At 32.1% G+C, this 15,960-nt stretch overlaps 1 protein-coding gene across 1 annotated transcript in view; it reads right to left on the bottom strand.

Moving 5' to 3' along the window:
- Positions 1-15,960, bottom strand: part of LOC115874611 (transient receptor potential-gamma protein) — a 312,812-nt gene that overhangs the window by 78,656 nt on the left and 218,196 nt on the right. The window contains exons 10-15 of the mRNA XM_030889819.1: positions 15,140-15,279; positions 13,143-13,237; positions 6,249-6,382; positions 3,086-3,218; positions 2,832-3,027; positions 1,796-1,987 (exon numbers count right to left, since the gene is read on the bottom strand). Of these exons, the coding sequence (XP_030745679.1) occupies positions 1,796-1,987; positions 2,832-3,027; positions 3,086-3,218; positions 6,249-6,382; positions 13,143-13,237; positions 15,140-15,279 (890 nt within the window). The remainder of the gene's footprint in view (positions 1-1,795; positions 1,988-2,831; positions 3,028-3,085; positions 3,219-6,248; positions 6,383-13,142; positions 13,238-15,139; positions 15,280-15,960) is intronic.

The following is a 15,960-nucleotide window of genomic DNA, read 5'->3' on the forward strand; positions in this document are numbered from 1 at the left end:
CACCAGTCAAGGTAAAAGATAACTGTCAAATGAAGTTGTCATTTCAGAAATTTACCTATTTAGTGCTTTATTATTATTATGTTATTATTGAAAACTCATGACTCATTCCTACATCGGAAATCTTAAAGATTAAAGTATTTATAAATACAAATTAATACGAACTAAAGTAATTATAGTATTATTACAATATTCAATAACTTATTAATTTAGGTACTATTAAATCATTAGAACTTTAAGATTTAAGAAGATGTTCAAATATTCCTCCATCGATTGCTAGACAATAACCCAGGCGATCATAAAATTTTCTTCTTACATTAGCTAGTTGGTAAACTGAAATTGTATTGCATTCGGCAGAAATAGCATTTTTTAACTCGTCTAGATTTGGGTATTTTTTATCCTTGTATATCCTGTTTTTTAAATGGCCCCAGAGAAAGAAATCATTTGGCGAAATATCAGGAGACCTTGCTGGCCAATTTACTGTATGATTTAGGCCAATATCGTTTCCGTTAAAACTATTGTTTAAATATTCCCAAACAGCCAGGGTACTATGTGCCGGGCAACCATCCATTTGGTACCAAACCTCCTGATTTTCCCTAGCGGCATCATGTAAAGCAGGTAAAATATGATTTTCGAGGAGTTCCAAATAATATTCTGCATTTAAATTTCCCGTAAGAAATAATGGCCCGATAATATTGTGTCCGAATATGCCCAAACATTTACTTTCTGTGGATATTGCGTCCTTGTTTCGACAAACCTGTGTTGGTTTTTTTTGTTCCAATATCGATAATTTTGAACATTGTGTTCATTATTTAAGGTAAACGTGCATTCGTCAGTGAAACATATGTTTTTTAAAAATTCCCTATCCGTGTTTGCTCTTTCCAACATATCAAAACAAAACGCCTGCCGCCGTATTTCGTCCCCATCTCGTAGCTCTTGGTGCTTTTCATATTTGAAGGAATAGTATTTATGTCGTTTCAAAATTCGAAACGCTGTAGTGTGATCTATTCCTATTTCATCCTCAAGTTTCCTTGTGCTGATCTTTCCATCGTTCTCTTCCACGCACAATAAAACTTCCAAGTCGGTATCATTTCTTGCATCTTCTCTTTGTTCCTGCCTTGCTTCACATCTGCAGTTATTTATTAGGGTACCTTTGGTCTCAAATCTCTGGATATTCCTTGCGATTGTAGATTTTCCAGGTATCGGTCTATTCGGATACAGAGCAGCAAACATGTCCGACACCTTTTGATAACTATTTCCTTGATAATACCATTTAATCATCAATACTTTTTCTTCGGTAGTGTAATTCATGGCTAATATTTTCGATGTAGGTATGAGTTTTCAATAATAATAATAAAGCACTAAATAGATAAATTTCTGAAATGACAACTTCATTTGACAGTTATCTTTTACCTTGACTGGTGCTCATAAGTAAATACAGGGCCATAAGAAAGGAGAAATATTTAAAAAGAAATCGGCGATAACTCGTAAACGTGCTAAGCAAAAATATCTAAAGTTATTCTTTTGAATGTGGGTTTTGGTGCTCTTCAATAACCCTAAATAGAATTATTCTCTAAAATAATTAGGGAACCCAATAATTGACCCCATTAAAATTTACATGGGGTTTCCTATGTCCCGCTCGACGATGCAACACCCGGTATAATATATATTTTATATATTTTTTTATAAGTTTCTGAAACTAAAGAATGTCCTTAATACGAGTTTATTTTATATGGCTTATAAAACGTTTGTAAGGTAGGTAGATAAGTTTATAAAAATTAAAACTAAGTATATTTACCCTGATAGTTCTCATGTGTTCTTTTTTGGCTGCTCGTGAGCCGAAGAATTTTCTCCTGGCCCACTGGATAATATACCAGACGCTTTTTGGAGTGGGTATGATGTTGAAAGGAGGAGGAGCTGTACCTCCTTCCTCGAAATAGCTGATCCACAATTTGCTCCTTGCAAATTTCCATTCTGTATCAGCTCGTTCCTTCAAAAATAATATTCAGTATATTACAACTCAAAATATTTCTTAGATATAATAACTTGTAAGCCTTAAATTTTAAATAAGTTAAGCTACATACAATAAGAGTTTATTACCTACTAAAAATTAAGTAATTTAAAGTTTTGTATATTGTGTTCTAGTGGACCGATTTTGATGATTTTTTAAGCAAACGTTAGCAAACGTTAGCAAAACAAGGAATTTAAAAATACTTTTATCATCTAGGTGTATCTTTTCTCGATAGCTTGTTTTTTGATTAATCTAAATACCTTTATTTTTTTTGGAGATATTCGCTTTTGAACAAGACACTAACATTTTTTCGTATTTTTTACATTAAAGCCATACCTTTGCTTTTGATCCCAGTCAACAGACCTATAAAATAGTGTTTATGATTTATGTAAATGTCACTGTCTTCAAAAATCATATTATTATTGTCTGTTGGAATTGAATTGAATTGGAACCCAAAATCAGTGCTAAAATTGATGTAAATCGTTTCTGTCTTATTCAAAAGCAAATATCTCCAATAAAAATAAGCTATTGAGATGAATCAAAAGAAAAACTGTGGAGAAAAGACGTACCTAGATGACAAAATTATTTTTAAATACCTTACTTTGTTAACATATTCCACAGGGTATATCAAACTTTCACCAAATTATCAACATTTTGTGTCACCTTGTATAATTGACAGATAGAAGAGATAAAAGTCAAATAATTTAGCAACAAAGTGCTTAAAAAGTCATCTAAATCGCCCATTAGAACAAAATATATTAAACATTAAAATACCTACATCAAAATTTTGAGGTGCTATTGAGGTACTCTGATTAATACTTACCGAAATAAGTTGATATGAATGATTCATCATGGCAATCAGTAGATTGAGTAGCACTACAATGTTGATAACAGAATATGTTCCGAACATCAACATTCCCCAGAACCTCGTAAATATTTTGATTTCGTTCAAATCAAAGCTGTCCAAGTCGATCAGACCAAACACAGCCCAAAAAAGTGTTTGAACAGTTTCAAACAAACTAAAAAAAAATAAGATATATAAGCAGGACGATAACAATATAATTTAAGAGGTAATACTTGGAAAATCTTCTCCAAATAGTGCATGCGTTTGAATCACCATCTCCAGGATTTGTGCCTGATGAAGGGTCATCTGGATCTTTACATCTGCTTTTTTCAGCATTTGCATAGTACCACAATAGTTGATTTAGACCTTGAATTACACAAAACATTTTACTTTAATATTCTAATTAGAAATAGAGGATCAGAATAGGAATAATTTAGTAAGCAATGAATCATAATTTTAGTATACATGATACACGTTTATTAAATTAAAAAAGTGATGAAAAAAAGGAAACGGAAAATTTTTGGTCAATGTTATATTTTTTATTTTTAGCTCTATTTCGTTGATTTATTTTAACAAACTGTATATAAATATATCAGCTTTAATTCGAAAAATACTAAAGTTTATTATAAACTTTAGTATTTGACTTATTATACAGGGTTAATCGAAGAGTTGCTTTTACTCTATTTTTAAAACACCTTGTGCAAATAAGTTCGATAGCAAGTTTTTCTGAAACATTATTTTTCGGTCAGAACCATATCTGCTGAATATTTTGTTTTTTGATTCATGTCAACACATGCCTTGGTTAATTTTTAAGAGCAAAACGAACTTGCCATAAACATTTTGCGATGTTTTCAATTACCGTTACTTTTTGAAGTTATTTTTCATAATGAAGAGGTGGCTTTGGTGATGATTATTGTGTGCGATTGAATATGGTTCTTAGTGTCGAAGATTGTGCAAAAGTCATTGATCTTGTTGAAGCTTTTGTCAAAAATTGACATACGATTGATACATTCTATTCAGAATCATAGATAAAGGAAATACATTTAGATTGGAAAGCCCGTCAAAATAGATAATTGTTTTGGGTCGTGACCGTCTTACGCGATTTGGCGCTGCTATAGCGGTTGCTAAGAACAACCACTAAACAATAACAGAAATAATTTTCTCTTGTCAAAGTCAGAATCTTCAAAAATTATAAAATCTTTTAAAATTTAAACCGCCCTCATTGAAAAAATACCGAAAAGTGTTTAAAGCGCACATTCTCAAAGTAATTATTGCTATCTTGCGACTTTAATTTAAATTTTACTTACTCAAACCCGTGATAATTGTGAAAAAGTGGCATTAAAAACTAAAAAACCGTGTTGTGAACTGTGAATTGCAAAAACCATCGTGGATCGTGGCATAACGTCGGTTTCCAATGTTTCATAGGTATTTCACATACATGTCCTTATATAAAATAAAGTTTCTTGTATGCAACACACTGTATTTTATTTTTCAAATTAAAAAAAATAATAATAAATTTGAATAAATAATATTTAGCGACATAATTCCGGAAAAAACCGAATCGATCCGAAATTATCAAAAGCTTTGAGTCGTGACCGTTGCAAGAATAGCGCCAAGGCACTTTCCAATCTAAACTTGTTTCATTTATCTATATTCAGAGTGCGATTTTCTATCAAATGAAGTAAAAAAATACCGGGGGTGCCATTTAAAAATCAAACGTTGTAGTCATTTCCGGTGAAACAGGAAGTGACCTAGAACAATTGAATACGTCACACAATCCTAATTTATGTCATATATTAACATGCCAAATATCTTTTTTTTTATCTGAAAGAAATAAAAAGTTATAGGGGCGAGCCACTTTTGAGACGCACCCGGTATAAGGCAATTTGAAGTAATAAGTCTAAATTAGACCGCTGCCGCTGTCTCTTAATTAAACACGTAGATATTGAGAGATATACCGTTAAATTCCCATCAATACAATTTTATAGAGTGCTCTATACCAAATGTATTTACGTAATATCAATATATAGTCTATACTGACGTTTTATTGCCTGCCCTTCGGTTAAGTGGCCAAGGCAATAAATAGAAAGAACGCAGTTACTTCATTTGTGCAATTTACTTAAATGAAATTCAGAGAATCGTTCTCAAAGAGCATTAAATATAATAGGGCTCAAATATGTCAACCTTGTTAAATAAAAATTCTACGAAAAGAGTAAATATTATTCTTATAATTGTTTTTGTCGCTTTTATGTGACTTTTATTTCGAATTATTTTTTTAAATATTAATATTATTACTTATAATTAAATTTTTATAAGTTGTTGCTCTGTTTTCTTTTTTTTTCATTACTTCTGGTTTACTTTATAATTTTTTTTATTCAAAACGTATAAATCTGAATAAACATTGTGCTAAAACTTGACTTTTTAGACTCTCAGAGAGTTTGCGCAAACTGGTTTAGGCAAGCAATTTGTACAAAATTTTTATGCAAACCTATTTTTTCATTTACACATTTAGTTAGTTGGTACTATTTGTCTGACGGATTTTATTTAAGTACCCTAAAAAGAAGACATAGGCACAATTTTCTTTAAAAATACCTAAAATATTAATCAAAAAATGTCATAACTATCTAAAACCGCGGTAATGCTCAGTTAAAAACCAGGACGGGATAGATTTTACTCAAACAGCTCAAACCAAATTTTTGAACTGCACAATATAACGATTTCTGTTTACACTCAGCGATTTATAGATACAGTTTGGCTTGCACAAGACAATTTGCGCAAATTATCTGAGAGTCGAAACCTTCCTATGCCTTGTAAATGTTTTTTTAATAACACCTGACTTATAATTTTATAACTTTCAATTAAATCAAATAAATTAATAGCAAAAAAATAAATAAATGCTGAATACAGATTTTGTTTCATCCAGAAATTATATGGAAAATATCTATCTTATAAATATTATTCTGTATGATTTGTCATCGATACTTCGCGGTCTGGATTTTAACGTGTAAGACAGTGATGTAGACAGTAGTAAAAAGTGGAAAGTAGTAGATGAGAAATCAAATGTTTTAAAAAGAGATAAAAATTAGGTTGATACATTTCTTCTATGCGGTATTGCCGGATTTTTCATCAAAATTTCAAACTGCACAAGTATGTGCTTACGAAAAATGTTGCATCTAGGGTTGGTACTTTATTTTTCACAATTATTTACTCATTTTACTACAGCTGATATAGAGTTCTTAAACAACTGTCTAAGTGGATTATATATGATCTTAAATGTCTGTAAATATACAAAAATATTTTTTGACTTTAATTATTAATTTTTGACATCTAAAAATATCACCGCACGCCGCTGCATTGGATACTTGGGTACATAATAGATAAAATAATATAACTTACCACATGAAAAGGCGAATAACACTAAGACGTATAAAAAGAAGAATTTCATAATATCCATAACCATTCTCGAAAGTGATACTTGCAGTGGTCCAAGATGGGGATTCACCGAGAAGATATAAACCAGTTTTAGCGAGCTGCAACCAACAAAATATTCTTAATATTGTAGCGTTAGAAGAAATAAAGAAATGGATCAAAATATCTTTTTCTTTTTGATGGCTACTCAAATTTTATAATACTTTTAAGTCTCTGTTCATATTTAACGTCCCAAATAAAGGTTTAGGATTGGATACTAAAATATAATTACCCCAAAAAGTGATAAAGATACTTATTTTTCTATTATAATAAATTCATTTTTCTTTACAATAATTGTTTTTCTTTTGATGATTTTCTTTGATGAAAAAAACAGATCCGCATTTAAAAAAAAAATATATTTCTTTATAATAAACGCAAAAGTTTGTATGTATTTTATGTATGTACTTGATCTAGGGTTACGACCGATGACATATTAAAGTTCGATGACCGATGACATATTGACATCCATACGCACCACAAAAATACGCCCTAGATCATATATACTTAGGTGGGGAATCCACGCCATAAGTTTAGCAATAAAAATATATGTCTCCAACATCACGACATGCCATTTTGAAACCTTCTTTATTGCACTTATGAAACGTTCAATAGGTTTGTCTTTCTCGAGGACCTTACTTTGCGCATGCACATTAAAAGTTGCAATTATTTTCAAAATAATCACAATTTTATACAAAGATTTTATACGGTTTACAAAGTACAAATTATACATTGTCATGGAAACCAACTTTTCATTGTCATCATATTGTCATAATGATATGTCATAATTTTATTTCCATTGTGTAACGACGCTCGGTTTTGCGTTTTTTATATTAAAAATTGTATTAATTACTCTTATCGACCGCTTTTATACATATAGCCAAGGATGCGAGTGTGTTCAGTGAGAAGTTAATTTTAAGTTTGTGCAATTATATTTCTATTTTTTTTCGTTGGACTTTCTAAATACTCGTAAAAATGACTAGAAAGTGTTTAGTGTGTGAAAGTTCTAATAAAAAGGTCCCCGAATTACCCTTTCATAGGTAAGTAAAGTATTCAGCTCTTCTTTTATTTATATTAAGCCTAGGGTTCCCAACTTGAGCATCGGCGATTCCGGGACAATTATTTTTAAGTTTTTAAATAATTGAAACAAAACATTAAATATCAGAAATTCAAATATATTATATGTAAATGTGATCTTTTTGGTCCCGGCCAAGGCAAAATTTTCGCCGGGACAAACTTTCTGATTCCTGGTTAATCCCGGTCAAACCGGGACGGTTGGGAACCCTAATTAAGCCACATGCATACTTTCTGGTTAGATTTCCTAAGAATATTGATATTCGTACGGAGTGGCTAATTATATTTTTTATATAATTTAATTTTTGTGACAGTAAACATTCCATTTATTGTTCAAATATAAGCATTTTACAAATTAAATTTTTAAAATTAATGTTCAAATTTGGCGCGTGGTCCTCGACAAGGAGAGATAGAGTAGAAGCACCGCGTGTGCAACAAAAAAAGAAGATAAATGGAAGTCGTTGATATGTTTGCGACAGTTTCCATAGTGATTTACTTATCCACGTAAGTATATATGTTACGGTTAAGGTCCGATGTCCGGTTAATCTCGAGAATAACACACAACAAAACAACCAAAATCATAACCTAACCCAAACATTAACATGTTTGTCGGCATTAACCGGACATCGGACTTTAACCGTAACATATAGGGTCGTAACCTCGTGACCTTATCACCGACGTACGTACATTTATATTTAGTATAATTTATGATATTACGCAATCGTCTTCTTTCCTGATTCAGAGTATAGGCTATATCTAATAAAGGTAATAATGTGTGAATTGTCCAAAATATAACGATATTATGTATTGGCAGTTTTTATTTGTGGTTAGGAGTAGGGCATTCAATCCCGGGATCCCGGGATCCCGGACATTTTTTCAATCCCGAAATCACGGGATTGTCTTTTCTTTAATCCCGGGATTTTCGGGATTCATCATTACATTTTTTCCTTAATTTAAATCGTACACAAGTCTTTCATGATAGTACAATATGCGCTTATAAACAACCCTGAATGTTTGATCAAGTTTGAAGATGATGCAGATCTAGTTTGAGTGATAATACTCTTGATCGGCTTGTTTTTTTTAAGAAACTTTTTCAAAAACCAAAAAAACCAAGTTTAGATCCTCATCTTTGTTACTGCATAAGTTGTTATTTTAGTATCTTAGTAATCCTGTGTTATGCTGTATTTGATTGGTTATGTAAATTAAATAAAAAATGTATATTTTAGTTCCTTTTATGTTTTTTTTTGTTAAATAAATTTATATGTTATGTTGTTTTGTAATGGGGATGACGTTTAATTTATGTTAATGTTTTTTTTTGTTCAATAAAATTTTGTAAAGAAAGAAAATATAATATAATTCCAACGTAATTAATTTATTGGTGAATCCCGGGACCAATCCCGGGATCCCGGGATCGAAAAATTATAATCCCGAAATCCCGGGATTGAAAATTTCTTTCTGGATTGAATGCCCTAGTTAGGAGTTACACGTATAAGAAAATACTTCATGTAGAATAAATTCGAATTTTATGCGGACGAAGTCGCGGGAAAAACTAATTCTTTAATAAAAGCTATAAGAATTTTTTAAAACAATTTGAAATTAATAAATAAATGATTACCTATATTAACGGAATAAATCGTAAAAAGACGAAATCTCTAATAAACTTGTAAAATACTAAACAGTAAAAAACTTTGGAATATATAAATTTTATTTATTACCTATTTATTTTCATTAATTTTACACATTTTATTGTCATGTCGATACGAATGGTCGTTATTTCGTATATGGAGTTGTAAAAATATAATACGAATTTTCGAATTATTTTGTATTCGTTTAAAATTGTTTGTCATTTCACGTATTCTTCTGCAACATTGTCTGCTAGATTATGGTACATTGGCATAGTAAAAATATGTAGCAATTTAATATTATCGTTCATTAAAATGAAACAGTTGTATTTTACGACTTGATATGCCAAAATGTGCAATATCGAGATCTTCTTTGTCTACGTATATATACAGGGTGGTTAAATTGTTATTAAAAGTCAAAAAAATTAAAACAATTTCTAATTTTTCAATAAATTGTATTTAATAACGTTTTCTTTTATCAAATTGCCTTTCTTTTTAATTCTAACGCAGTGACATTTTACAGAAAATAAATGGCAAAATAACCACAGACAATTTTCAAGAAATTATCCCGTCATATACATGATGCTTCGACCTGTATTCCGGAAACTTCGGCAGCGTATATCCTAAAATGCTTAGTTTCGGAGATTATCGGGCTTTCAGAATCGGACTTTAAATATTATTTTAATGCGATTAGCATGAACTGTAACAGGGCAGGCGTAAAATAGATAGTGAAACTTTCTAATTTCTGCCGTATACAGCGCTGCGGTCGGAATTTTTTCAAATCAACTGAAATGTACCAAGCACCACGGGAAGTATATTTTTAATTCTTCTTATCACGCCCTCTCCTGCCGAAGGTTGGCGATTCAAATGGCAATTGTGGCTCTGGAAACTTCAGCCCGGAAGATTTCCGCAGACGAGCGTTCAAACCATCTCCTTAAATCTTTTAGCCATGAGTTCTGGCGTCTTCCTACTGATTTTTTCCCTTGCACTTTGCCGTCTATTATGAGGCGCAGTATTTCGTATCTATCACCTCTCATCACATGACCCAGATATTGCATTTTTCTTTCCTTGATGGTGTTCAGTATCTCTTTTTGTTTCTGCATGCGCTGGGGTACTTTAACGTTGGTGATCCTTTGTACCCATGAGATTCGCAGCATCCGCCTGTACACATACATTTCGAAGGCTTCTATTCTCTTTTCGGTCTGTAAATCCAGTGTCCAGCTCTCACATCCATAGAGTAACCATTCGAGTTCTGAGTTCCGCACTGAGGTCTCGTCTTGTAAAAAATGATTTCATACTCACCAAGATTTTTCTCGCTTGCTCAATTCTTGAAAATATTTCTCTTTTCCTGTCGCACTGACTATTGATGTTAGCTCCTAAATACTTTATTGAGGTCACTTGTTCGATTGTTTGTCCTTTGACACGCAAGTGTGCATTTATTGGAGTCTTAGAAAAGACCAATAGTTTGGTCTTGGAGACATTGAGATGCAGTCCAAACATCTCACTATAATGAGAATATTTTTAATATGTGTTAAAAATAATATGCTTTTGTCGTAATTTTGCTGTCACTAATGAAGGTAAAATAGAGATAAATGAGCTATTTCAAATTAATTTAGACACTTTACATTATATAGGATATAATAATAAAGTTCAGTAGTGAACAATATATCGAAATATATAAAATATACAAAATATGTACTATATTCGAATTAAATTTACATGAATATTTCTTCTAATTTAACAAAAAATAATTTAAATTTTATTACCATTAGTGATATTCGGTTATAACGCATACAGACACAGGAAATTAATAAATAAATAAACTCAAAGTTATAATAAATAATTTAAAATGTAGAATTATTTAAAATGATATTATTTCCATTTCGCCAGTCTATAAAATAATATTAATGCGATACAGACCAAAAATAATTCAATTAAAATTAACCACAATTAAATAACAGTATGATACGAACAAATGATTACTGACTGGTGTTGAATATAAACTTAGTTTTAAAATTTACATCATTTATACCAAATTTTAAACAACTTCAAATTCATATTTCGATGTTTTTTTATTTTCATTTGATTATCCAGGGTGTCCCAAAAATAAGCGCAAGTATTTTAATTGGTAGTATAGTTCAACCCCAGAAACACGCCTATGAGTTTTTTTTCGCGTTTCGTTTTTGGATTTTTTTTTAGTTTTTAGGTAAAAAATATAAATTCTTGATAATATGGCAACATATGTATTAGATTAAATTTACAAGAAAGATAACCCAGAAAAGATCCAGTGTGGGACAGATTCATTGTTTAATAGATTTGAAAATCCAATTACCAGACAATAACAATGGAAATATATACAAGGTGGCCCATCGAAAACGTTCCGCAAGGCATAACGGCCAGGGTATTTATTTTTTCAAAAAATCCAAAAACACGTCAATTTTGTTTGTGAGGGGGGCAACTTTTGCCCCATAAATGATTGCAAAATATTCAACCCTCTAAGCGGGGGTGTCATCCCCCAACTTTTTTCAAATGGGAAGGGGAGTCAAGTGGCGCCGCAATGAAAAGAGCTTTCTATTCTCTATAGTTCCCCGCCTCGTTTTTGAAAATCGGTCGAGTCATTGAGAAAATATGAAGGATTGAAATTTGAAAAGTTTTTTTAAACATTTATCAGAGTAAATGATAAGGATAAATTCCTTCGACCAATTTGAGGTTTTTTCTTATTATTTTTAGATGTTTAAGCATTTTTTCACTTGCCATAAGATTGAACGATCAGGTGCGGTAGTTGCTAGATAGCTGTTCTGTAACTTGTGCGTTGAAGTTCTTCTCAATATCGTTAAACTGATCTGCAATAGAATTTCCAAAAATACCAGCCCACACGTTCAATTTCTGAGGGCTTTGTGTGTGCACCTCGTGAAAAACCCTGGGGTTGTCTTCAGCCCAGTACCGACAGTTGTGCTGATTAATTAAACCGTTCAAAAAGAAACTCATCCGAAAAACACACATTAAATAGGAAATTATTATCATTCGCCACTCGTACACTCATAGTTTCACAAAATTGCAAGCGACGATCAAAATCGTCTTTGTTGAGTTCTTGTACCAACTGAATTTTTTTGTACGAGTGGAACTTGTGTTTTTTTTAATATACTTTGGACACTTGTACGATTCACGCCGGTCTCATTGGCGAATTTTCTTTTACTCAGCGTACTATCCATGGCAACTTGGCCCAATACGAATACCTTCATAGCTTCATTTACTACAGGATTTTGCCATAAAGGTGTTTGTCAGGATGGCGTTCATTGAATATCTGCGCAACACCATTGCCACATTCACTATTTTTAAAATAAAATTCGATTATTTCCACTTTTTCTGCAAGTGAGTACACCATAATTGTTAAAAAGTTTAACGATATTGAGAAGAACTTCAACGCATAAGTCACAGAACAGCTATCTAGCAACTACCGCACCTGATGGTTCAACCTTGTGGCAAGTGAAAAAATGCGTCAATATCTAGAAATAACAAGAAAAAACAGCAAATTGGTCCAAAGAATAAAAAAACTCAAAATTTAAGTGAGGATATAGTCAATAATCACCACACAGGCACAGGCTAGTAAAACTACTTTTTCAAATTTGTCAAGCTTTCGAGAATTATATTCCCATCATCAGGACGGTTTATAAAATGTATAAATAAAAAGGCATTAACATTTTAAAATTGTATAACAGAAAAAACAACTTTTTTAAAATTTTAAGTTTAAGAAAAAGTAATGTCGTTGGATATGAATTTTAATATTTTATAAAGGAAATGTCCTTGTATTCCAATGTCATATAATGCTAGTTTTAAGGCCTTTTGTGCAGAGGATGTTGTTTTTGCTAATTGACTCAGTCGTAAGTTGTTTTTTCTGTTATACAATTTTAAAATGTTAATGCCTTTTTTATTTATACATTTTAGAAACTGTCCTGATGATGGGAATAAAATTCTCGAAAGCTTGACAAATTTGAAAAAGTAGTTTTATTAGCCTGTGTGGTGATTATTGAGTGCATCCTCACTTAAATTTTGAGAGTTTTTTCTTAACTTAGTCAGTGACGACTAAACCTGCTGTATTAAGAATAAATACTAAGAACTAAATATTTACCTAAATATATTTGCAGCTGAAAATAAACCCTCTGATATCAGCATTGGATCCCATGCGTCCCAATCCTTTCTTTCTATGTTCGGATTTATTTTTGCCTATTTTGAAAAAAAATAACAATGTTAAAATTCACTTATGGTCTATACACGGTGTCTCATATAAAATGCAACACTACAAGATCTCCGTAAACCCAAAGAGGCACAAAAATGCATAAATTAGCAAAGTTGTTGCTACTGTGTTTTTTTAGCAGTCCACGTGTTTATGAAATATATTGATATTTTAATACAAATTTTGTGAAAGTGAATCAAGTATTTTTTTTTTATTTTTCGCGTATAAATCTACACACATGGCCAAAAATATTGCATATAACGATATTTTTATTTTATTTTGGACCTAATATGATTCTTTTTATATTTTTGGACATATTGGCTTACTACACGACTAACTAATAGAAAATTAAAAATCTAAGTTCAACTAGGCTGTTATTACAACTTTATTTCAAAATGAGTGAAAATCAACAAAAGCAAATTTCGTTTTAAACAGAAAATATTGAAAACAAATTTAATTATTTCTCACAACTAATTGTCTGTATTACCTCCTTGAGCCTCAATGCAAGCTGTGAAACGACGTGGCATGCTCTCAATTAAGTTGTCCAGAAGATGTTGAGGAATGGCTTCCCATATTTCGCGCGCAGCGATTTTCAATTCATTTAAGGTACGGGGGGATCATTCCTTTTGGCAACATGGCGTTTTAGTATGTCCCAAGCATGCTCGATCACATTCATATCTAGAGACATCGGTGGCCACCACAGTTTTCTTATACCCTCTTCCTCACAAAATTCGCGAACCGCTAAACTACTATGGGGAGGAGCATTATCGTCCATGTAAACAAATTCATTCCCCACTGCCCCTCGAAATGGACGCAAAAGAAGCTCTCAAACGTATCTAAGATATGAGGCACCTGTCATTGTGCCATCAATAAAAACAAGAGGAGTTCGAGCTCCGTGCATTTTACCTGCCCATGCCATAATGCTTCCCCCTTGAAACGGGAGAACGGGGGTTGAGCTGCATTCAAGCGTGCTCGTCTTCCAGTTGCTCTCCAGACCAAAGTTCGTCGCGAGTCTGACACTAGGCCTATTCTTGTTTCATCACTAAACATGACGAAATTCCAATTAGGTCCATTTGCTCTTATCTCCTCAGCTCATTGTAGTCGCGTAATTTTGTGCTGTAAATTAAGCTTCGGAACACGTAGAGGCCTCCTTAAATGTAATCCTCTGTCATGGAGTCTTCTTGCTATGGTCTAGGAAACATTTACTCCTTCAAGGCGAGGTAACTCATTTTTAATAACAGTACTAGAAAGCAGGGTATTGCGTCGTGCAATTAGTAGTAACGCGCAGCAGTAGTAACTCTCTTTCAACCTCTTCCAGGCCGGTCTGTAATCTGTAACTTCCTTTGTCTCCCTGATTTTTTTTAATATTCGCGAGACATCGCTTTGGTTAACTCCTACAATTTCAGCTATTGCAACTTGCCGGTAGCCCTGTTGAGACAGTGTTACTATACTGACTCTATTAAACTGTGAAGTAATGTTTCTAGGCATTTTAAGGCCAAAACAATGGTCAAATTTCTTCTGAAACCCAAGAGACCACAAATCTAAATGAGCAAGAATTTGTAATAATATTGGGTCTGAACGATAAACATTGTTTACCATATGCATTTTAACAAAAAAATGTTTTGTTACAGATTATCAAAGCTATGTATAAACAAATTCTTTTAATTCCTTTCCGTATATTTTTAAACGATATATGCAATAATGTTGGCCATGTGTTTAGTTGTGTCGTATTTTTAACGACACATAACAACATTTTTAATTTAATCATATTTTTATCTCTGCTGGTTTACGAGATCTCTGTAATGTGTATTTACTACAACTCACAATCTAACACCGTGTATAAAAATTAATAATTAAAATGGCACGCCTTAGTATATCTTGAGAAAACTTACCTCATAGTAGGAAACTACTCTTAGAGCCACGGTAGCTACGTAAAGAGAATTAGTGATGAAGTCTATGACATTCCACATGTCCCTTACGTATTCCTCCAACCCTACGTCCCAAAGCTGTTTTATTTCGCTCCATATTAGACCTTAAAACGAACAAGTAAATATAAAATAGCCAATAATTTCACATAATAGAGTAAGAGGTTATCACAACCTATTCATACGCAGCATAGTGACTTAACAATTATTTGCATGGAAATCTGCGTACACAAATAGATATTTGGTTATTGTTAACGGTAGTAGGTAATGGACATACGATACTTTCTAGCGACTCGAATCACGCGATCCGATTACTCATAAAGAATCAAATACGATTCCTACAAAAACATTTTGCGTATAACAGTATAGGCTTGGTGCATTTCAGTTGATTACAAAAAATTCCGACCGCAGCGCTGTATACGGCAGAAATCAGAAATGTTCACTATGTATTTCACGCCGTCATGAAAATAATATTCCATTATTATACATTAAAATAATATTAAAATCGTGGCTTTGTAAGTGTGATTATGTTTTATGAACATATTGTAAAATTATAATTACACCGGGTGTTGCATCGTCGAGCGGGACATAGGAAATCCCATGTAAATTTTAATGGGGTCAATTATTGGTTTCCCTAATTATTTTAGAGAATAATTCTATTTAGGTTTATTGAAGAGCACTAAAACCCACATTTAAAAGATTAACTTTAGATTTAGATAGGAATAGATCACACTACAGTGTTTCGAATTTTGAAACGACATAAATACTATTCCTTCAAATATGAAAAG

Source organism: Sitophilus oryzae, unplaced genomic scaffold (genome assembly GCF_002938485.1).
Source record: "Sitophilus oryzae breed Bouriz unplaced genomic scaffold, Soryzae_2.0 scaffold_1297_pilon_pilon, whole genome shotgun sequence".
Lineage (NCBI taxonomy): Eukaryota > Metazoa > Arthropoda > Insecta > Coleoptera > Curculionidae > Sitophilus > Sitophilus oryzae.